Source organism: Sinocyclocheilus rhinocerous, unplaced genomic scaffold (assembly GCF_001515625.1).
Source record: "Sinocyclocheilus rhinocerous isolate Xijiao unplaced genomic scaffold, SAMN03320098_v1.1 scaffold1294, whole genome shotgun sequence".
NCBI classification, from domain to species: domain Eukaryota; kingdom Metazoa; phylum Chordata; class Actinopteri; order Cypriniformes; family Cyprinidae; genus Sinocyclocheilus; species Sinocyclocheilus rhinocerous.
In genome coordinates this window covers 2,081,969-2,102,460 of record NW_015656157.1, presented here as the reverse complement: position 1 = coordinate 2,102,460, position 20,492 = coordinate 2,081,969, and the positions used below count along the sequence as shown (strand labels likewise).

At 38.2% G+C, this 20,492-nt stretch overlaps 2 protein-coding genes across 2 annotated transcripts in view; both read right to left on the bottom strand.

Moving 5' to 3' along the window:
• Positions 1–9,678: 9,678 nt before the first annotated feature.
• Positions 9,679–11,291, bottom strand: LOC107719643 (CUGBP Elav-like family member 5; the record flags this gene model as incomplete). Its single annotated transcript, XM_016527128.1, has 3 exons — positions 9,679–9,692; positions 9,821–9,916; positions 11,138–11,291. Coding segments are annotated over 3 exons (264 nt in total), but the record flags the coding sequence as incomplete, so codon positions are not given.
• Positions 11,292–12,201: 910 nt separating this feature from the next.
• Positions 12,202–20,492, bottom strand: part of LOC107719642 (CUGBP Elav-like family member 5) — a 229,164-nt gene continuing 220,873 nt past the window's right edge. Inside the window, exons 9-13 of the mRNA XM_016527127.1 lie at positions 14,791–14,882; positions 14,123–14,246; positions 13,836–13,928; positions 12,524–12,667; positions 12,202–12,227 (exon numbers count right to left, since the gene is read on the bottom strand). Coding sequence (XP_016382613.1) covers positions 12,202–12,227; positions 12,524–12,667; positions 13,836–13,928; positions 14,123–14,246; positions 14,791–14,882 — 479 coding nt within the window. The remainder of the gene's footprint in view (positions 12,228–12,523; positions 12,668–13,835; positions 13,929–14,122; positions 14,247–14,790; positions 14,883–20,492) is intronic.

The window sequence follows — 20,492 nt, the reverse complement described above, 5'->3', positions numbered from 1 at the left end:
ATAGAGGGTGCTATAGAGTTGCAAGTTCGAGTAACTCGTCATTTTTTTTCTTTTGTCTCTATTTCATTATACCAGCGATAAAGAGTCTTGTAGGAACTTAGTGGACTAATACCAGAATGTCTTTTGAGCTGCAGTTATGTAAGTGATAATGTACAGTCAGCCATTTGTTACAGCAAAATATACCTGACAAGGTGATTAGCGCCTTGCTTATTACACCGCTACTACCATATAAATAACTTGATATGAAAAAAGAATTCAAGGTGAAATTACTTGAAGAAAATGGCAGCAGACTAATGCGAGAGTCGAGAGACTTCGCTGATAGCACACGTACATCACGGAGAGTTGACATCTGTGTTTACATCTGCAAGACGTATTTTTTTAGAGTGTTTGCTCATCAGCAATACATCAATAGAACGTTTCTTATCAGATGTCAAATAGATGTTTAGAAGATGTCTTTAAGATGGTTATGATTTAGAATGTATGTAAAACTGACATCTTAGAGACGTCTATCAGATGTTTGTACACAGCAGATGCTTTCCAGATGAAGCGATCTTTAACAGACATCTTGCAGACGTACCTGTGCTATCTAGAAAAATTGGTTGCTTATGAAGGTTATCATACAGACTGCTGAATGCTTCAATTGACCAATCAGAATCAAGTAATAAATTAATTGACACATTGCCAACCAATCAGAAGGCACGATTTCAACAGTTCAGCAGTATAAGCATAAATAGTAAAAAACTCAACTTCAAATATAACGTTTTCGGCCATTTTTAGGTGATAAACAGATTTTTTTTTGTACTCAACGACACAAACTGAACCACACAAAAACAAGGACTGACCGGTTAGCCATGAAAGCAGTTGACATTTGCCCTTCACTTTTTCCAGCAACGTCGTTTGTGCGTCCATTGCTCATGTTCCCGTTCCCTGATGTTAAGGACCCTTCAGGCCTCGGGTGGAAACTGCTCTGAAATGACGGGTGTCCCGTGACAGAGATTAAAATGTCGTCAGTTTAACCACATTCATCATGCTAAACTAAGCATTTTCCAACACTGCCCTTCTCTTGTACTTTGCAGCTCTCGGCACTCCATCACTCTCAAGTTTTAACTGTGCCCGATGTGAGGGGAAGAAAAGAGGCAAGTTCTTCATACTAAGAGCTGTCAGAAATCATCTTGTACATATAGCGCAGGCCTGTAGTTAACCTGCTGACAGATATATGCTTCTGTTACTCCAGTACAGCGCCTGTTTTTATATCACTTTTTATGCGTTTTGTCTGTGTGTGTCTGTGTGTCTCTGTCTGTCTCTGTGTGTGTGTGTGTGTGCATTCCAGTCATTTAATTAGTGTTATTATAATGACTGCTCTTGACCTACTCTGTTCTAGATACGTATATAATGAAGTATATAAACAAATGTGTAAAAAAGGACAATCCACTTTGTTCCTTGTTCACTTTGATCTAATAAACAAGGACAATTATTGGGGTAATGAATTCAAATAAGCCTCTAGAGTGATTAATATTCACACTGGAAAACTTAATTTGACATTAATAGGATATTTGGCAAGATAAATAGACAGCATGGGACATGTCTGCATGTTGATTGATAAATTGATAGATGGATGGCTCTCTTTAAACAAATGCCTTTTTAATTAATTAATCAATTAGAAACCATAACCGCAAGCATTTACAGTTTTACTGGATACATTAAAGCTGTTATGTTTTTTTTTTTGGCATACTTTGCATAAAATGCCACTACTTAATGATGGATATTGCTGAAGGTGGTGTCTGAGATGGGGGTACAATGCTGTTTCGTGCATTCAGAGTTGTTTACACTGTTAAAGAGTTGGATTCTCATGCTAAGCATGGACACATTTTCAAAAAACAATTTGGACGTATGACGGAGTATTTCGGTGCTAAAAATCTTACTTCCGGGTTCGTACAAGTTTCGGAGAGTTTTTTTTCGATCGTGGCTCTTCATGACGTAAACGAGGGTGGAACTCCTTATATGGGCATTTCTCCCGGAAAAGCGCGCAAGCGCACACATCGACCAGAGCGAGAGCAAGAGCGCGGCCATCAACGAGCGCGCTTCATTCAGCAGCGCTGCACTGGACTCGCTCGGGAAGAATGTTTCCAAAGTTTGTTTTTGGTTGTAAGGGAAAGATAACTTTGTTCAGCTTCCTAAAGAACCCAACGTTATGTAAACAGTAGATGCAGTTTGTTTTTCCGGAGCAGCACCGCAGTTTCACAAGCGTGTTTGTTGAGGAACGTTTTATAAACAAGGCCCAGTTTGACCCTGGATTAGCACATGTTTGATACTGAAGGATGGAGCGGTCCCAGCTATAAAAGATCCCGGTCATGATCCAGAACGGCAGACGGTAAGTGAAACTGCATCAAATCAGTGGCGGCTGGTCAGGGGAGGCAGGGAAGGCACAGCTTCCCCATAATTTTGAGGTGAAAATGGGAGGAGGACGATTTAATGTTAATAAAATTCACAATTAATTTCAGTTCATGTCTCAGAATGTGTATTTTTTGTTTGTAATTTCACAGTTGTAATACCATAACATGAAAGCGCCACTTTAATAAAAAAAAAACAAGTGGGCTCCCCCAAAGTCCACGGTATAGTTCGAACACTGGATGGATGTTTGCTTCAAGTGATAGGCCAGGTAAGTTAAATTATATTATCTTGCTGTATGTATGTCGTTTTCTTTACGTTTTCTGACTAAAAGCAACCAAAAAGCCATTTTAAAGTGGTTAAGCAAATAATATAATAATAATAATCGGCAGGGATCCCAGACCAATACAATTAGTGTGCCTCCTCTATTTTAAAACCCACGAGCCGCCACTGGATCAAATGTCTGTGTTTTGTTGGCAGTCGCCAAGTCAAGTGCTGGTCAATCTTTAGCTCCGCCCACGGCACGCCTCCAGGAGCTCGGCTGTTTCCTGAGAGAATCGTAAAGCTGTATCTTTTTATTTTATAAATATGATCAAACTAAAGACTTTTTGGAGATATGAAGGATGCAGTACTACTCTATAGGTACTCAAGATTAACACGAGATTGGGTGAATCTGTGTGTATTATGTCCCCTTTAAAATACTTTGCAAACAGCAAATAAAAATTTGACCGACCTGCTTGTGTTCGAAAATTCGTATTCGTTGGGTTTGGGGCGGGGCTTCATGTATGTCTTGTTCGGGAAACCATTTAAATCGTTTACAGTAACTTTCAAGTCAACGCAGAATAAAACTGACCATATTAACTTGATTAAAACACGTTCCTTTTGTTATTTTGCACAATTCATGATTTCAAAAATGTTTTACTTTGTCTTTCTTCAAATTTCACTCCCTTGAAACATCTTTCTTTGTCGACTGACATCACTTTATGTTAATTCCCATCTTCATTTGTAGTTTTTCTCGTTGGAATTGCAGCTTCATCTGGAAACATCTCATTACTCAAGTAAAATTGGCTGCAAATGCAGTTCCATATTGATTTATTTCTATTTTTTATTGCCTTATAGGAAGTTCTTTACTATTTTACTCTGTAGACAAAATCTAACATTCGCACAGGTCATTTGTTCACTCTCAGATCTACAAACCTGCATCTTTCATACGCAATGTGCTGCATGTAGGTTCCGCATTGTGTATTTGTTAATAAGTCTTGCGATACAGAACTTTTTAACAAATGGCCCCTCTACACCTCCAAGTCTGGAAAAACCGAGCCTGAAAATTAGGCAGCTGTATCATAAATCTTGGAAAGTTATGATAATTTGCAATTCACTCCCTCATCAAAGGCAATATTACCCTAATTTATTATCTTCCTGCGTGTGAGGCGCTCAGAGGCCGTGGAGATAAGAGTCTATCAGGAGCAGGATTGATTTTCATTAACAGATTGTAATAAAGATGAACTGCTCGGCCCGCACACTGACCAAGAGCCACACTTTATTGTAATTGGGCCAATTTATTTCATGAGCCACTGCCTCCACTTTTTTAGGCTCTCCCCTTTCTTTTCTCTCTCTCTCTCAGTTCATTACTGTAATGTTTCAACCACATTCTCATTTATTCTCTTCCCATATTAGAGCTGCCAGACAACGTGTATATCCACTATTTTATGTCTATGGCTTCACTATTTAGTTCTTGACATTTTATCATGTTTTGTAAAATGTAAGCTGTAACCATTTAATTGATTTAAGTGATTACCTAAATATTATGCAATCCACCTAAATTGAATGTGCGAAGCTTGGTGTCATATTTTACCTGTACAGGACAAAAACAGTCCAGACAGGCTGGATATTGTGAACTGGTATTTGTTATCATATTATTTTAATTCATTATCATAATCATAAACACTGGTTGGTGGTGCAAATAGTTTTACTATTTACTGCAGTTTGATTTTCGATTTGTCTCGCACATTTAAGATTATTTCCATGTTGCAAAATAAGGTGGTTAAAAAGCCAAAAAATTCCATGGATGGACTCAAATTGGGGAATCCTTTTTTTAAATCTGTTAATTTATAAAATACATCTGATTGAATCAATTCACTACAAGAAGATTCACTTTCCAACACTGTATTTATGAATAGGAAGAACCATTCTGGATGAACCAATGCACTTTGCAACGCTATACATATGTAAGAGAGAGGGTGAACCGATTCGCTAAAATTTCACTAAAATTAATCTTACCAGCACTACATGAGAGTGAACCATTGAGAACGAGGACTTCCCACGTCTACATATGAGAACCATTTAGGACGAGCCGATTGATTAGATAAATCCAACACTACATATGAGAGAAAGAGGACCATTCAGATTATCACGAAGTAGACAAAAACTCCATGAAAAAGTTTTGTAAGTTGTGAAAATTAAGTAATTTAGGACCGTTATACAGTGTGTTTCATTGTAAAGTCGATCCCTCACAGCCTCGTTTCCATCCAGGTTAAATTCAGTATGGCGTCTAACCTGATTAAGATCTATTACCAAAAAATAAAAAAATAAAGTTTCAGTATCATTTAAAAACAAAAGAAGACTTTGTACTTACCTTTTCACAGCACCACATGTTTTATGCTCAATACAGTTAGATAAGAACCACAGGCAAACAGACTTCATATTTAAATTTAAAATTTTATTTGTAAAATTGAAAAAAAGAGAGAGAAAGAGAGAAGCCCATTAAGCGTTTCTTTTCGATGCATACATTTCTCTAAACATAACCAATAAATAGGCGATTCATAAACAGATTTTTGTCAGGAATAAATAAATAAATAAATAAATAAATAAATAAACATGTTCATAAATTAATCGGCAAATCAATAGATGAGTAGGCATAACCGTAAAACAATGTAAGCAGCAAATATTTGAGAAATGTCAACAGGATGCTTGTCCATTTCAGTTGTTCATGCCACACCAATCGCATCGCAGAGATAGATGGTGCACCTCTTGTCCTCTTTTCTCAGAAAATATCAAAAAGAAAACAACGAAAATTAACAAGAAAACCAAAAACAACTGTAAACAGCATTGTCTCATCCAGGCTTTAAGAACAGCGCAGGGAGTGCCTGGCTCTCCCACTGCACATTTCACACAGCAAAATCAATACTCTTGATATATATTTCCTTACGCTTTGTGCTGAGAAAACCAGAACTTTAACATGATCTTTATAAAGCAAAAAAACCCGCCCCACCCCGAAACCCACCCGCCCACTGACTACTTTCCCCATAGAATCTGAGAAATGTGCTGCTGTTCCCTAATATACAGATTTCATATCTATAATAAGCTACTTTCCTTAGCATACAAACCATAGTTAAAGAATCATATTGTTAATATGAGTAGTACCTTTATAACACTTTAACCCCCCAAAGCTTTCCCACCCTTTCCCCCCTTGAGCATGCTCACAGATCAAAGTTCGGCATGAAGATCTGAGGAACGAACCCTCCCCCCATTTCTGGTGCAAACGCAATTTGTATTAACGCCGTCGGTTCACCTTTCAACACATCAAGCTTAATTTTATATGCCTTTCCAATCATTTTTTTTTTCTTTCAAGCTGTAATGATATCATCCTTCAAACTTATTAAACTTCAGGCACTAGTTGCCATTTTTAATTTGTATTACACTTGCTTTTACATACAGGCCAAATTTAATTTGATTTTAATAATTCACATCTGGCATGGAGAGATTCTGTGAGGAAGGTCCCTGCAACATGAGGTTATTAGAGCGCCGATGCCCGAGGGCTGCGTGTCTGTATATCACCACGTTCTGATATGCCACCACAGGACAGGAGAGAGACGATGAAATGGAGAGAGTTCAGCAGAAAAAGGCCATTATAACCTGTGAATCGAATGTGATCCATTTCGGCGCGCCCTGAGGCTAAAAAAACAACTGTGATATACGGGCGACGTTAATGTTTTCCGGCAAAACTTATTTCTGACGTCTGCCAGATTAAACATTTAACATACAGATATATTTTTAGGTAAGACAAACAGGTCCAAAATCCACAGTGGAAATCAAATGAGGTCAAAACATGTGCTTTTCTGTCCTACCTAGATTCTAGAGCTCTGTTTCTGCATCTATTTATGTTTATTTGTGAATTCTGGAGGACCTGAACTTCCTGTACTTCTATATTATGTGTAGTTTTTGGCATATCTATGAAGGCAGTGCGGAATTGGCGAGTTGGCAAAAGTAGCGTAACGGAAATGTAGATCGAACGTAAAAATGTACAAAAAAGGCAAACAAAAACTTTAAATGCAGAGGAAAGCAACTTGTTTCAAGAATACTGTCCATTTAACAGTTAAAGACCCTGCGAAATCATTTGACGAGTTTAGTGTTGATGCATTTCCTTTTGAAACAGGAAGTTGGTGCGTGGCAACTTATTTTAAATAACCAATAGCCTTTATTTTTACAATACAGCCTACTCTTAGAAAGTATTGTGTCTAGTTTTCCATTTAAAATATCTAAAAATAAATCTTTGACGAGACATAATACACATATAGATACATACAAATAAAGATAAAATTTATGAAAACTTAATCTATATATTTTTTAGATATTTTTAACTGGAAGACAAGTAAAAAAAGACCAAGCATTTTGCCGTGTAGTTACTTGCAGGTACAGTAGTATTAGTAAAAGGGACTTTCTAACTCCAGAGCATCTGATTGGACAAAAATTGGTAGCGCATGATAAGTATTTTTGGTCCGTTTTTGCAAGTAACGAAAAATGAAAAACTACAAATCAAATGCTCTTAACACTAGAGTACACTAGAACTGGCATCAAAGCTAACAAACGTCCACCAACTCTGACTTCATTCTAGAGCTTTTGATTGGACAAAAATTTGTAGTCATTAATATTTAGGACAGTTTTACCAGAAGACTGTAAATTTCACATTTTTGTGTTGGTTTTGTCAGCTAGCATTAGCCTCAGAGCTAACACACAAACTAGCCACCAATTTTGATTTCATGGGGTCTTTAAGATTCTCGTCAAGCGCTTTAGAGTTGTGTATATTTGCGACTTGTCTGAGAGCAAAGCAACAGCTGCGGTTACGTACACCATAATGTCAGACTCTGTGGCTTTTTTTTATTGATGGATCAGTTTGCTCCAACTGTAACCCCCATGGCTGCTATCTGCAAGCTGTTCGTGAGCTCTTTACAGGCTGCTCATTAGACCTTTGCAGACAGTTAGCGTCAAGCTAATCCATACCAGCCCGAGAAGCGTATTTTTAGAAATATGGGTTATTTGCAGATCCAACGAGTCGTCCCCCGGCGTTTTCTATATCTTAAACTCATTTATTAGCAAAATTAACGTTAATGTGGAATTGATTGTGCAGGTTTCCGAGGCTAAATTAGATTTTTTTTTTGATGCTGCAAGAGGGTCCCTGTAAAATTCTGATGTGCTTCAGAAGTTGTAAGCAATAACAAGTTTGTCCCTTCGGAAGGTCCGTTACGAACCTCATTTTTTGGGCTGTGTAAGGGTTTAAGGCTTGGTATCTTTGTAACTGCTTGGTGTACTTACCAATGTGCTTTATCAGTTGATATTCAGCATTTGGCACAACTGTTTGATGAGTATGTTCTTGAAAGATGCATAAAATGGATGGTATGAAAGGTCTACTGGTTCTTGTAATAGTAAAGTTAAGTGTTACTTCACGAAGCACGATCGTAGACCTGATGAAACAAACTAGAACCGCTTCAGTTGAAAAATCACTAAAGCAGTGCACAAATAAATAAATAAATCCCATCCCTGTCAAGCGTTAACTGTATTTTTTGTATTATTTACCTGTGAATTGGTATAGCTGTTATATTGCGGATAGTTTGCGTTGAAGCCACAGGTACTTATTCTGCTTGATAAGTAAAGCTTTCATCGGATAAATATGTTTGTTTGTGTGTACTGAATAACTGCCAAAGGTTTCACTAAACCAGCAACACTTCGCACATGCATATATAGTTATACTCAGCATTTGTTCTCTGGAATGTGGGCCTATTTTTGACATCTGAGCAAAAAAAAAAAGATGATGGATGATGGACAGCTTCCCCCCTTGTTTTTTTTCTTCATGGATGAAAATGGCTGAACATGCTCCTAACAATCTCCAATCCACATATTCTACTCCACTAAAATAGTATAGCTTTTAAAATACTTTTTTCTTCGTTTTTTTTGTATTTTGTTTAAATATTCTGAAACCCAGTAGCTATAAATGTAAAAGGAAAAGAAATCAAAATCCCTTTCCTCTTCCGACCTGAAGCGAATATTTATGCTTTTTTTTTTCTTTAAACTTATGTTGTTAGTAGTAGTTTGTAGTATTAGTATTGTTATTAATACCATATATTTCTGTTGAGGAATAAAAATGTTTGGTCCTTTGGTCCCTTTGGGGTGAAAGATTTGTCAGTTTCACTGAGGGCATGGAAACCTCTGTGACCACAGAATGTCCTGCGTTTGCTGAAAGACGGTGACAGAAGAAAAGGTAAGAGGAAAAGAGAAAGAAAGTCCACTAGCGGGACAAGAAGAGCTTCTTTTTTTTCCACTGCATTTTTCCTTGGTCTTTAAGTTTAACCCTCATTTGTCCAGTGTAATAAAATCCACAAGCGCCTCTTCCTTTAAATAGCATATGTGTGTATAATATGTATATAGAAATTGAAGTTGTTCTCACTCGATTTTTTTTCGTTTTTTTTCTTTTTGTTTGTTGCTTGACTGACGGTGCGAAGCTCAGCGAATATAACAATATATATATATATATATATATTGTTATTATTAATAAAAATAACAGTAAGAATGACAAATAGTGCACTTAAATGCATTTTTATGAATATTAAATATATTGAATATTTAATTTCTATTAAATATATTTAATAATAACAATAATAATACATGTAAATGTATTTCTATGAATACTAAATATATTGAATATTTAATAAATGAAAGAAACAAGTCTCAAGTTTGTAAAATCATTTAGATTTACAGGTTAATTGTCTTGTGTCTTCCTGTTAAAAATCGTGTCTGTTGTCCAAAAGTGGGTTGAGTTCTCTGTCTTTAGAGAGATCTTCCACTTGTCTTTCGTGCACTGTGCCGAGTGTGGTTTGTCCACGGGTGCCGGTTCACCTGCAACCTCTCCTCTGTACCGAACATCTTCAAAAAATAAATGCTGATATGTCTTCAAAAAAATCCATTCATGTTGTTCTTGGTTGTTTTGAAAGAAAAAGTTAAATTCCTTTTGAGATTTCACTCTTCAAATCCTGTAAAAGAAGATTAAACTACAAATAATATCTAATATAAGATATTTACAATAAAATTATATACTATAAATTAATATAAAACAATTATTATAATTGTATTTTATATATTGAAGTACTATAATACATACTAAATGGCACTTTCAACCTCTTCATGCCGATCTGAAAGCCGTTCATGGCCTGGATAGCAGCCTGTGCACTTGCTGGGTTGTCGAAGCTCACGAAGCCTGCAAGAGATCACGAGAACAGACGTGAACCAAGTCGTTCGGGTACTAAAATTGATTACATGGCATCATATTAAACCACCGTTCAAGTTTCCAACAAGTCAAAAATGGCTCTTTTATGAACCTATTTCCACTTCGATCTCTGAAAAATCACCATATATGCATCTGTGTGGGCTACTTTTGAGCATATATAAGCCTCTGGTGGTATAGAACAGGGACAAATCACCCCACAGGACTCCGAAACGGGGCCACCCGCAGCATGCAAACCACATTCGTCCGTGACGACCCCAGCTTCCCATTCAAACCCATAGGCTTTTAAAAGCCAGTGACCAAAAGGCCAAAATGAATTGAGGATGCACTTTCGGTGGCATTGCGAGTGTCATCAGGAACCGGCAGTGAACCGTGAAAAACAGCGGGCGCTTTCATCGGCCATCAACCACCTGGGAGCAGAGTGGCCTAGGCGCCTAACCGTGCCTGGAACTGCCCCCATTTCAAGGCTTGTATCTACAAGACGAGAGGGTCCGCATGGAGGTGACGTGGGGGATAAAGCCACAAAGCTGCTTAATAGGGAATCTATGTATGTCAGTGCTCTCAGCCAAGTCCCATCGGTCCATCTCGGGCCGCGGCCCCCACCGCAGGTTAATTACTCTACCGAGCGCCTGTTACCCAGACCTGACATTATGCAGTAAATGCATAGTGTATAAGTCAATACCGCAAATAGGTCCTACTTCACAAATTTATATCTTATTAACCTCCCCCAGGAGACGGGAGCTGCTATTAATTGAGGCTTGGGAAATGTCTCCCTCTGGAGCGAGAACAGATGTTGATCCATAATGGGCCTTTTTGCTTCACTTAGGACTTTTTTTCTGGCTCGGGTTTTTAAAAGGCAGCGCTCCGGTTTGTGGCTTGACACAGAATACAGAATACAGAATGGAGTTTACATTGTGAAACGGACAGGGACTGATTGTAGGTTGTTTTGGGATGGACTGTAATTCACTTACGCAATACTTGTTCTACAGTTATTCACATTTAGCATGTTGTAATCAAATATTTTTACTGTTTTTTGTTCATTTTTGTGACTTTTTACTGATATTTAAGTTTAACATTGATGCTGGAATTAGGCTAGGCAGATTAATCGGCTGATATTTAGCTATTTTGAGATCATTGTCATCTAGTACTATTACCAAAACGTAGAAATGAATATGCATGCTGATTTTGTCTCACCAAAACATTTGCTCTGGTTGGTGGCTCTGTCCATGAAGACCTTGGAGGAGATGACTGTGCCAAACGGAAGGAACATCTGCATGAGCTCGTTGTCGCCAAATTCCTGCGGTAGATGGTAGATGAAGAGGTTGCAGCCCTCTGGTCCTGCAACACAAATACGTTGTTACTCAATGTGGAGTCTCACAGAGACAACTTTATATATATATATAATATAATATAATTATATTTAAATAATATTTTTAATTTCAGGCCTTTGTGCCCCTTTGTTTCAGAATGTAATGTTGTTACATGTACTTTTTATCATAATGCTAACACGTGCTTAAAAAATGGCCAATTTTTTTGTTTTAAATACTAAATACTTGTTTATTTATAGCAAATATTTTATCAATTAATAAGAGTGACAGGGATAGTTCACCCAAAAATGAAAAATTACTCATCCTCAGGCAGTCCAAGATGTAGATGCGTTTGTTTAATAAACAGATTTGGAGATTTGCTCACCAATGAATCCTCTGCAGTGAATGGGTGCCGTCAGAATGAGAGCCCGAACAGCTGATAAAAACATCACAATAATCCACACGACTCCAGTCCATCAATTAACGACTTGTGAAATGAAAAGAGGTGTATTTGTAAGAAAAAAAAATCCATCAAGAAATTTTAACTTTAAACCATCACTTCTGGTCAAAATACGAGTCCATAATCCATAATAACGATTCCTCCAGTGGAAATGTCCATCCCTTGTTGTCCTCTTAATAGGGAATCTATGTATGTCAGTGCTCTCAGCCAAGTCCCACCGGTCCATCTCGGGCCTCGGCCCCCACCGCAGATTAATTACTCTACCGAGCGCCTGTTACCCAGACCTGACATTATGCAGTAAATGCATAGTGTATAAGTCAATACCGCAAATAGGTCCTACTTCACAAATTTATATCTTATTAACCTCCCCCAGGAGACGGGAGCTGCTATTAATTGAGGCTTGGGAAATGTCTCCCTCTGGAGCGAGAACAGATGTTGATCCATAATGGGCCTTTTTGCTTCACTTAGGACTTTTTTTCTGGCTCGGGTTTTTAAAAGGCAGCGCTCCGGTTTGTGGCTTGACACAGAATACAGAATACAGAATGGAGTTTACATTGTGAAACGGACAGGGACTGATTGTAGGTTGTTTTGGGATGGACTGTAATTCACTTACGCAATACTTGTTCTACAGTTATTCACATTTAGCATGTTGTAATCAAATATTTTTACTGTTTTTTGTTCATTTTTGTGACTTTTTACTGATATTTAAGTTTAACATTGATGCTGGAATTAGGCTAGGCAGATTAATCGGCTGATATTTAGCCGTTTTGAGATCATTGGCATCTATTACTGAAACGTGTTGATTTGTCTCACCGAAACATTTGCTCTGGTTAGTGGCTCTGTCCATGAAGACCTTGGAGGAGATGACTGTACCAAATGGGAGGAACATCTGCATGAGTTCGTTGTCGCCAAATTCCTGCGGTAGATGGTAGATGAAGAGGTTGCAGCCCTCTGGTCCTGCAACACAAATACGTTGTTACTCAATGTGGAGTCTCACAGAGACAACTTTATATATATATATAATATAATATAATTATATTTAAATAATATTTTTAATTTCAGGCCTTTGTGCCCCTTTGTTTCAGAATGTAATGTTGTTACATGTACTTTTTATCATAATGCTAACACGTGCTTAAAAAATGGCCAATTTTTTTGTTTTAAATACTAAATACTTGTTTATTTATAGCAAATATTTTATCAATTAATAAGAGTGACAGGGATAGTTCACCCAAAAATGAAAAATTACTCATCCTCAGGCAGTCCAAGATGTAGATGCGTTTGTTTAATAAACAGATTTGGAGATTTGCTCACCAATGGATCCTCTGCAGTGAATGGGTGCCGTCAGAATGAGAGCCCGAACAGCTGATAAAAACATCACAATAATCCACACGACTCCAGTCCATCAATTAACGACTTGTGAAATGAAAAGAGGTGTATTTGTAAGAAAAAAAAATCCATCAAGAAATTTTAACTTTAAACCATCACTTCTGGTCAAAATACGAGTCCATAATCCATAATAACGATTCCTCCAGTGGAAATGTCCATCCCTTGTTGTCCTCTCGCGTCAAAATCCAATTGTTTAGAACTGTTCCGAATTGTTTTTGCTTGTAAACAGTGCTTGGTCTGTGGATATTTCTCTCATGATTCAGACAAGATGACATTTTCACTGGAGAAAGCAATATTATGGATAGAGGACTCTTATTTGAACCGGATGCAAGATTTATGTTATAATGCCTTGATGGATTTATTTCTTACACTTCTTACACTTTTCAATTTATGATACGTTAACTGATGGACTGGAGTCGTGTGGATTACTTGTGGATTATTGTGATGTTTTATCAGCTGTTTGGACTCTCATTCTGACGGCACCCATTCACTGCAGAGGATCCATTGGTGAGCAAGTGATGTAATGCTACATTTCTCCAAATCTGTTCTGATGACGAAACAAACTAATCCACATCTTGGATGGCCTGAGGGTGCATATATCAGCAAATTTTCATTTTTGGCTGAACTATTCCTTTAATGGAAGATGCTTTCTGCAATTATTTCAGCATAATGAACTATTCACTCATCATCATGCATGTAGTATTGATCCTTATGCCAAAACAAATGAAAAATCTCTCACCCTCACCTTCTCTCTGCTGCTGCTGTTGAATGACTTGCGGTGGCTGTGGCAAGCTTTGGCCAATAGGGGTCAGTGTGGTCGCTGGGTAGATGGCTGTACGTGCAAAGAGAAATTTGTGTGATAACACAGCCTGGATTTATGTGATAAAGCATTGAACAAGGCTACTCAAAAGAAAAAAAGACAAACTGACACATGGTTGGTCAAAAACAACCATCCATTTTTAAGTAAGCAGCACAAAAATAGAATATATATATATATATTTTAGGAGGCAGATTGAGGTAGTGAACCTGTATATTGCTGCACCCCGGTGAAGGCCTGTTGTGGGGTGTCTGCAGCCGTGGGGCTTTGGGTGGAATAAGAGGGCAGTCCGTTGGTGTACATGGCCTCGACCGCAGGGTGTCCGTTGGGCTGGTGAGGGATGCTGGTAAAGCCGTTGACGATAGGAGTGACAATGCTGGGGACGGCTGATGTGGTGATGTTGGCAGGCGGTGAGCTGAGGCCTGCTGAGTCAGGAAAACAAACACAGACAGCACAGTACATTGGTACAGTTTACAAACAAAGTGTGCAAAAAGTCTGCAATTTCATATTAAAGCATTGAAAATGTACATGTTTTCATTTAAAGAGAACGCTGTTGGAAATTAGCTAAAAGAGAATGATGTCGATTACCACAAAAAATCATCAAAAACTCATACCACATTGATAGCATTGAAATAAAATACATACATACATACATACATAAAACATATCTATCTATCTATCTATCTGTCTGTCTGTCTGTCTGTCTATCTATCTATCTATCTATCTATCTATCTATCTGGTAATCAACATCCTTCTCTTTTAGCTAGTTAGCTTTGATGCTAATGCTATTATACCACTATATTAAATTGACTTCTAACACACACACACACACATATATATATATATTGTTTCCGACCGCAGGGTGTCCGTTGGGCTGGTGAGGGATGCTGGTAAAGCCGTTGACGATAGGAGTGACAATGCTGGGGACGGCTGATGTGGTGATGTTGGCAGGCGGTGAGCTGAGGCCTGCTGAGTCAGGAAAACAAACACAGACAGCACAGTACATTGGTACAGTTTACAAACAAAGTGTGCAAAAAGTCTGCAATTTCATATTAAAGCATTGAAAATGTACATGTTTTCATTTAAAGAGAACGCTGTTGGAAATTAGCTAAAAGAGAATGATGTCGATTACCACAAAAAATCATCAAAAACTCATACCACATTGATAGCATTGAAATAAAATACATACATACATACATACATAAAACATATCTATCTATCTATCTATCTGTCTGTCTGTCTGTCTGTCTATCTATCTATCTATCTATCTATCTATCTATCTATCTATCTGGTAATCAACATCCTTCTCTTTTAGCTAGTTAGCTTTGATGCTAATGCTATTATACCACTATATTAAATTGACTTCTAACACACACACACACACATATATATATATATATATTGTTTCATTATTATTTAATCATTATTTTTAGTTTAATTTCTATGAACCTTGAATCTTACTATATTGTTAATATAATTGATGTACTATATTATTTAATAAGTTTAGTTTAATTATTTATTAATACATTATTACATATTCATTAATATAGTTTCATTATTTATATATTATAGTTAAGATACATAACTATTTATATCATATTTATAAAGTTTTATTAATAAAATTATAATAACTCATTAACAACTGAGATAGATAGATAGATAGATAGATAGATGTTTATATATAGATAAATGCATATGAACTGCTGATCTGTCAGTCATTCCAAATCCTTTGTTAGTGACTAAAAAGTGGTTACAAAAATGTGGTTTCAACTAGAAAAATGTTTTGTGAACATCTGCAAGTGAATCGTTTAATAGGCCCTTTTTAGCAGAAGTCGGTGTTTGATCCCAAGCCTAGAGCGTTTCTGAGCTGCGGCTGTGCATCGGTACAAACTAGAAAACAGTTCCCATAGGATACCTTTTCAATCTGTACCCGCAAACAATGCTGGACATAGAGGATGGTCGTCATGGAAACCCCCAGCATGCCTCAATTACAATGTGGCAAAAGACTATATAGAAAAGTCTTTATAGAATCATGACTGAGCCGATGGATTCAAACAGGCTGCAGTGTTGTCTGCCCAGCCAGCTTCACTTACAGCATGACGGAGTGCGAACCAGGCTCGTATTGAACGTAAAGGTTCCCAAAACTGTACTCAAGTCTCCCACACTGCTGTAACCTGGGGGAATTCCAGTGGGCCGAGGAGAGCTCTTTACTCTCGTTTGTGCTATTTCCTGTTCCTAAGCATTTTCGCGATTGTTTGCTTCCCACACGGCACATTGATGAATTAGTTGACGACTCTGCCCCATTCTTCCCGGATCCCAGGAGACCGGGTGCGTTCGGGGATGTCCGACAGGCAGCCTCAGCCGAACCGACCACACGTGCGGGGCCAAGTGGCACCTGTGTGCTGTTATAATGTTGAGAATCTATCATTGTGATGTGACAGTTTCGAAAGGCTGAACGCTGACGGGAGGATCCAGCCAGCAGGAAGATTAGGAAACAGACTGAGCTAGTCACGGAAACTCAGATCTTGTTCTGGTTGAGGAATAAGGCTTCAGTAGGCATAACAAAAAAAATCTAGTAAGACAAGACAAATGATCTGACTCAGGGTACACAGTATAGCTAGGAAAAAGTGGATAGTTCATACAGAACACGTTTTTGCATTCCACCACACTGCTCTTCCATCGTTCTCTACAATAAACATGCATTAAAGTGAAGTAAAGTAAAGTGTAGCAAAGTATGGTGTCCCATATTCAGAATTTGTGCTCTGCATTTTGCCCAGCCATATTGCAGCAGCGCCCTGGGAGCAGTTGGGGGTTCAGTGCCTTGCTCAAGGGTCCCACCTCAGTCGTGGTATTGAGGGTGGAAGTGAGCGCTGGTCATTCACTCCCCCCACCTACAATCCCTGCTGGTACCGGGACTCGAACCCATGTCCTTTGGGTTACAAGTTTGACTCTCTAACCATTAGGCCACGACTGCCCATGGACATGTCACGGGACCACTGCATTTGAGTTTTGCGCATGAGATGGCGTTCTAAAAACACGACTCTCAAGTAAAAAGAACTAGACATTTTTCATTTCACGACCCTGCATTTTGCTTTCTGTATAACTGTATAACATAGATTTCATTAGCATGTTGCTAACAATGACAATTTGAATTAGATTTTAGTAGGGCTGTGCAATTAATTGCATGCGATTGTCATGCGCATCTCGTCAGTAAAGCCGGTCCCGTGATTAGTAGTAAATCTCCATCACCTGCTTTCAGATGGAGCGGCATTTAATACACAGAGCCGTAGTTCACTGACAAGCTAGGCGATATCGCATTCATAATTGAATGCGATTCATCTGCGATTATGAACGCGATATTGCCTAATTGTCAGTGAACTGTCAGTAAAAAAATGACTAGGTTTAAGAGCTAATCTTCATAATCTTAAAAACTGTGTTGTGAAAATCAAGTTATATGTCTATCAGTTTACTATGAGTGTAAACAGTTTGCAGTGGTCCCGTACCGGCGTATGACATGCAATTCACAGATCAAAAGAATCAACAGATGGTTATTAGTGTAGATCCAAGTATGCACTGTATCATCCTTCCCTTTGTGGTTCTGTGTGGTCCATATCACAGCAATTTGTTTCAGACGGAGTCTATTTTGGCATCCAATTCCAAAAGTCCAGAATGAATCCATCTGTTACTAAACAAATCTTTTATCTGTCAACCCTGTTAGTATGTTGAGCACCACGAGATGTCGAGTATTTTGCAAATACTGTTATTTCAAGAGGGTAGTGTAATTGGATTTACATTACTGCAATCTGCCCTCGGTGCATCATGCTGATTTGCACCCGATGGTGAGTACAATGAGGAACAGCTTACCATATGCACCAAAAGGATTTATTATGCAAATTATATACTGAAATCAACAAGGAGCGCTGGAACTGTATCGGTTGGCACTGCAGCCAAACCAATCACAATGACTAACTCCCATTACATCCATATTTTAATACAGAGCCTGGCTTATATTTATTTACACTTGAATTCATAAAGAGGTTTGCTATGGAATAATGTAAAGCAATGAGATTATTTATGCTAGTCCACAAATGCACAGCTATGCATACTTTTATGGCAGTTTAACGAAATTTGGTTCTACTATATTGTGACACCTGACAACTACACACTTGATCACAATTCACTCTTAACGCTAATTCAGTAATTTTTCACTCACCCTCAGGTCTTTTCAAACCTGTATGACTGACTTTCTTCCATCAAACACAAAATCATGGAGCTTCTATGGTCATTTGTGGAGCTTCAGTCCTCATTCACTTCCATTGTATGTAAAAGAGCAGGACATTCTGCTTAACGTCTGATTTTGTGTTCTACAGATTTTGTTGTTGTTGTTGTTGTTTAATATATATTTATATACATTAAAGGTTCAGAATAACATGGTAAAATATGACAGAAATGTCAGCGTTGGGCAAACTATTACTTTAATCACAGAGACCAACTGTAGCAGCATTGTACATAAGTTTAAAGCTATTAAATATTTATTTTTCACTAAATATGGGTTAAAACTACCTTTTACAGCAGAACACACTCTAAAATGTGCCATAGCAACACGTCTGGCATGAAATAATTTACAAATTCAATCTCCCAGCATGCCACAAAACACAATCTCTGCCTACTGACACCATTGGGGACTGTTTCGCATCTAAGTTTGGAGACAGAAAAATGGCAACACACCAAAAGAAATGTAAATCAGTGTGAATATGAGACTATTTCGTCTGAATGCTGCAGAAATGCAACAGCAGGTCTTAGTGTTCAACCATTTTTAAAGTTATTATAACAGTAAATGACAGATAAATGACTCCAAATGATCTTCAGTGTAGTCTAATGAAACTTTTAACAGCATTTTAATATCTTAAACAGACGTCAATGCAGCCCTAGCCCTCTAAACATGCATTTCAAGTGCTTTACAAAACATAATATGCATAAACACCATGATTTTTACAACCAGTGACTTCCTAAAACAGAAAAACAGCATCTCTGAGGGCACCGGCATGCGACACAACCTGTGCAGCTGCTCCGTTTGAAACGCTTTCAGGTTTTCGTACGAGCACAATCTCTATTTTGCGGTCCCGTGAGACCGAGAACAAAGTCAATGGGTTTTATGACCCTGACAGCACACAAGGTGAACTCAACCGTCCCCATCATGTTCCGCGCCTCTCGGATGGCTCGCAAATACTGCACCTGACACCTCATTAACTTCGTCCGGGGCTTTAAACACAACAGAAACATCCGACATATGCTTAACCAAAGAGCAGCCTCTCATCTGTCTGTGACACATCTCCATTTAAACAGGAAAAAAGCAGGACGGGGGCTTTGCAAAACCTATCAAGCCCGTGTCAGGGTACGAACTTCAGGGCAGAGACGAATAACGCAACCAGCCTGGCTGCACAGTTTCAAGCCATTTAATCCCGCCGCTGACAATTAGACTGTCATGCCATCGACTTGAAGCTCTTTGTAGCTCAAGAGCTTGCACCTGCTGAACATTACTCTTATAAAAAAAGAAACAAAATAGGGGAAAACATCACCATGCATCATGGTAGCGATACATCCTCTAACAGAGGGCGCCATCTGGCTGAGTGTGTACGCACCATCGCGCTTAAGTGCTTTACATCTGTTAATAGAGCGGCCGCGCCATTGTTTTCAGCAAGCACTCTTAACCCCTCTGTTGCACTCCCAAACGCTGAGTGCACTGCAGAATGTCACCACGTTACCTCTGGATGATGACGTCCAGGTTTCTAGGTTACTCCGGATGCTGAAGCCACACATAATGGTACACGTTGTTGCACTAATGTGGCATTAAATCTTCTTAACTGTAAATTTTATTTTTTGGACAAAGTGCCATGGTAATGCTTTTTTTCTGACATGTAATTCTCTGAACTACCTTGGGAGACGAGGTAAATACCATGTTTATGAATATGGAAGTCATTCAGTACCGTGGTATTCAGTTGGTATAGAAAAGAATCACCACCCTTTTAAAATAATCACATTTTGTTGCTTTGCAGCCTGAATTGAAGACAGACAGTTTTTGTTTTATCCAGCTGTATTTACTCAGTGCAACTTATAACCAAGTGAAAGATATAACACCAATATGTCAGAAAAAATAAAAATAAAAATAAAAAGCAGAATCACTGAGTTGGAAAAAGGATCACCCATTGTGTCAGTATTTTGTTGAACCACCTTTTGCTTTAATTACAGCCTTTAGTCTGTTGGGATTTGTCTCTGCTAACTTTGCACATCTAGACTTTGCAATATTTGCCCACTCTTCTTTGCAGAACTGCTCAAGTTGAGTTCAATTTGATGGTGAGTGTTTGTGGACTTCAAGTCATTCCACAGATTTTCAATTGGGTTTAAAGGGGTGGTTGATTGCGATTTCACTTTAACGTTAGTTAGTGTGTAATGTTGCTGTTTGAGCATAAACAACATCTGCAAAGTTACGAAGCTGAAAGTTCAATGCAAACGGAGATATCTTTTAAAATTCTGTCAGTTTAATGCCTACAAAAACGGCTGGTAGGGACTACAACAAGT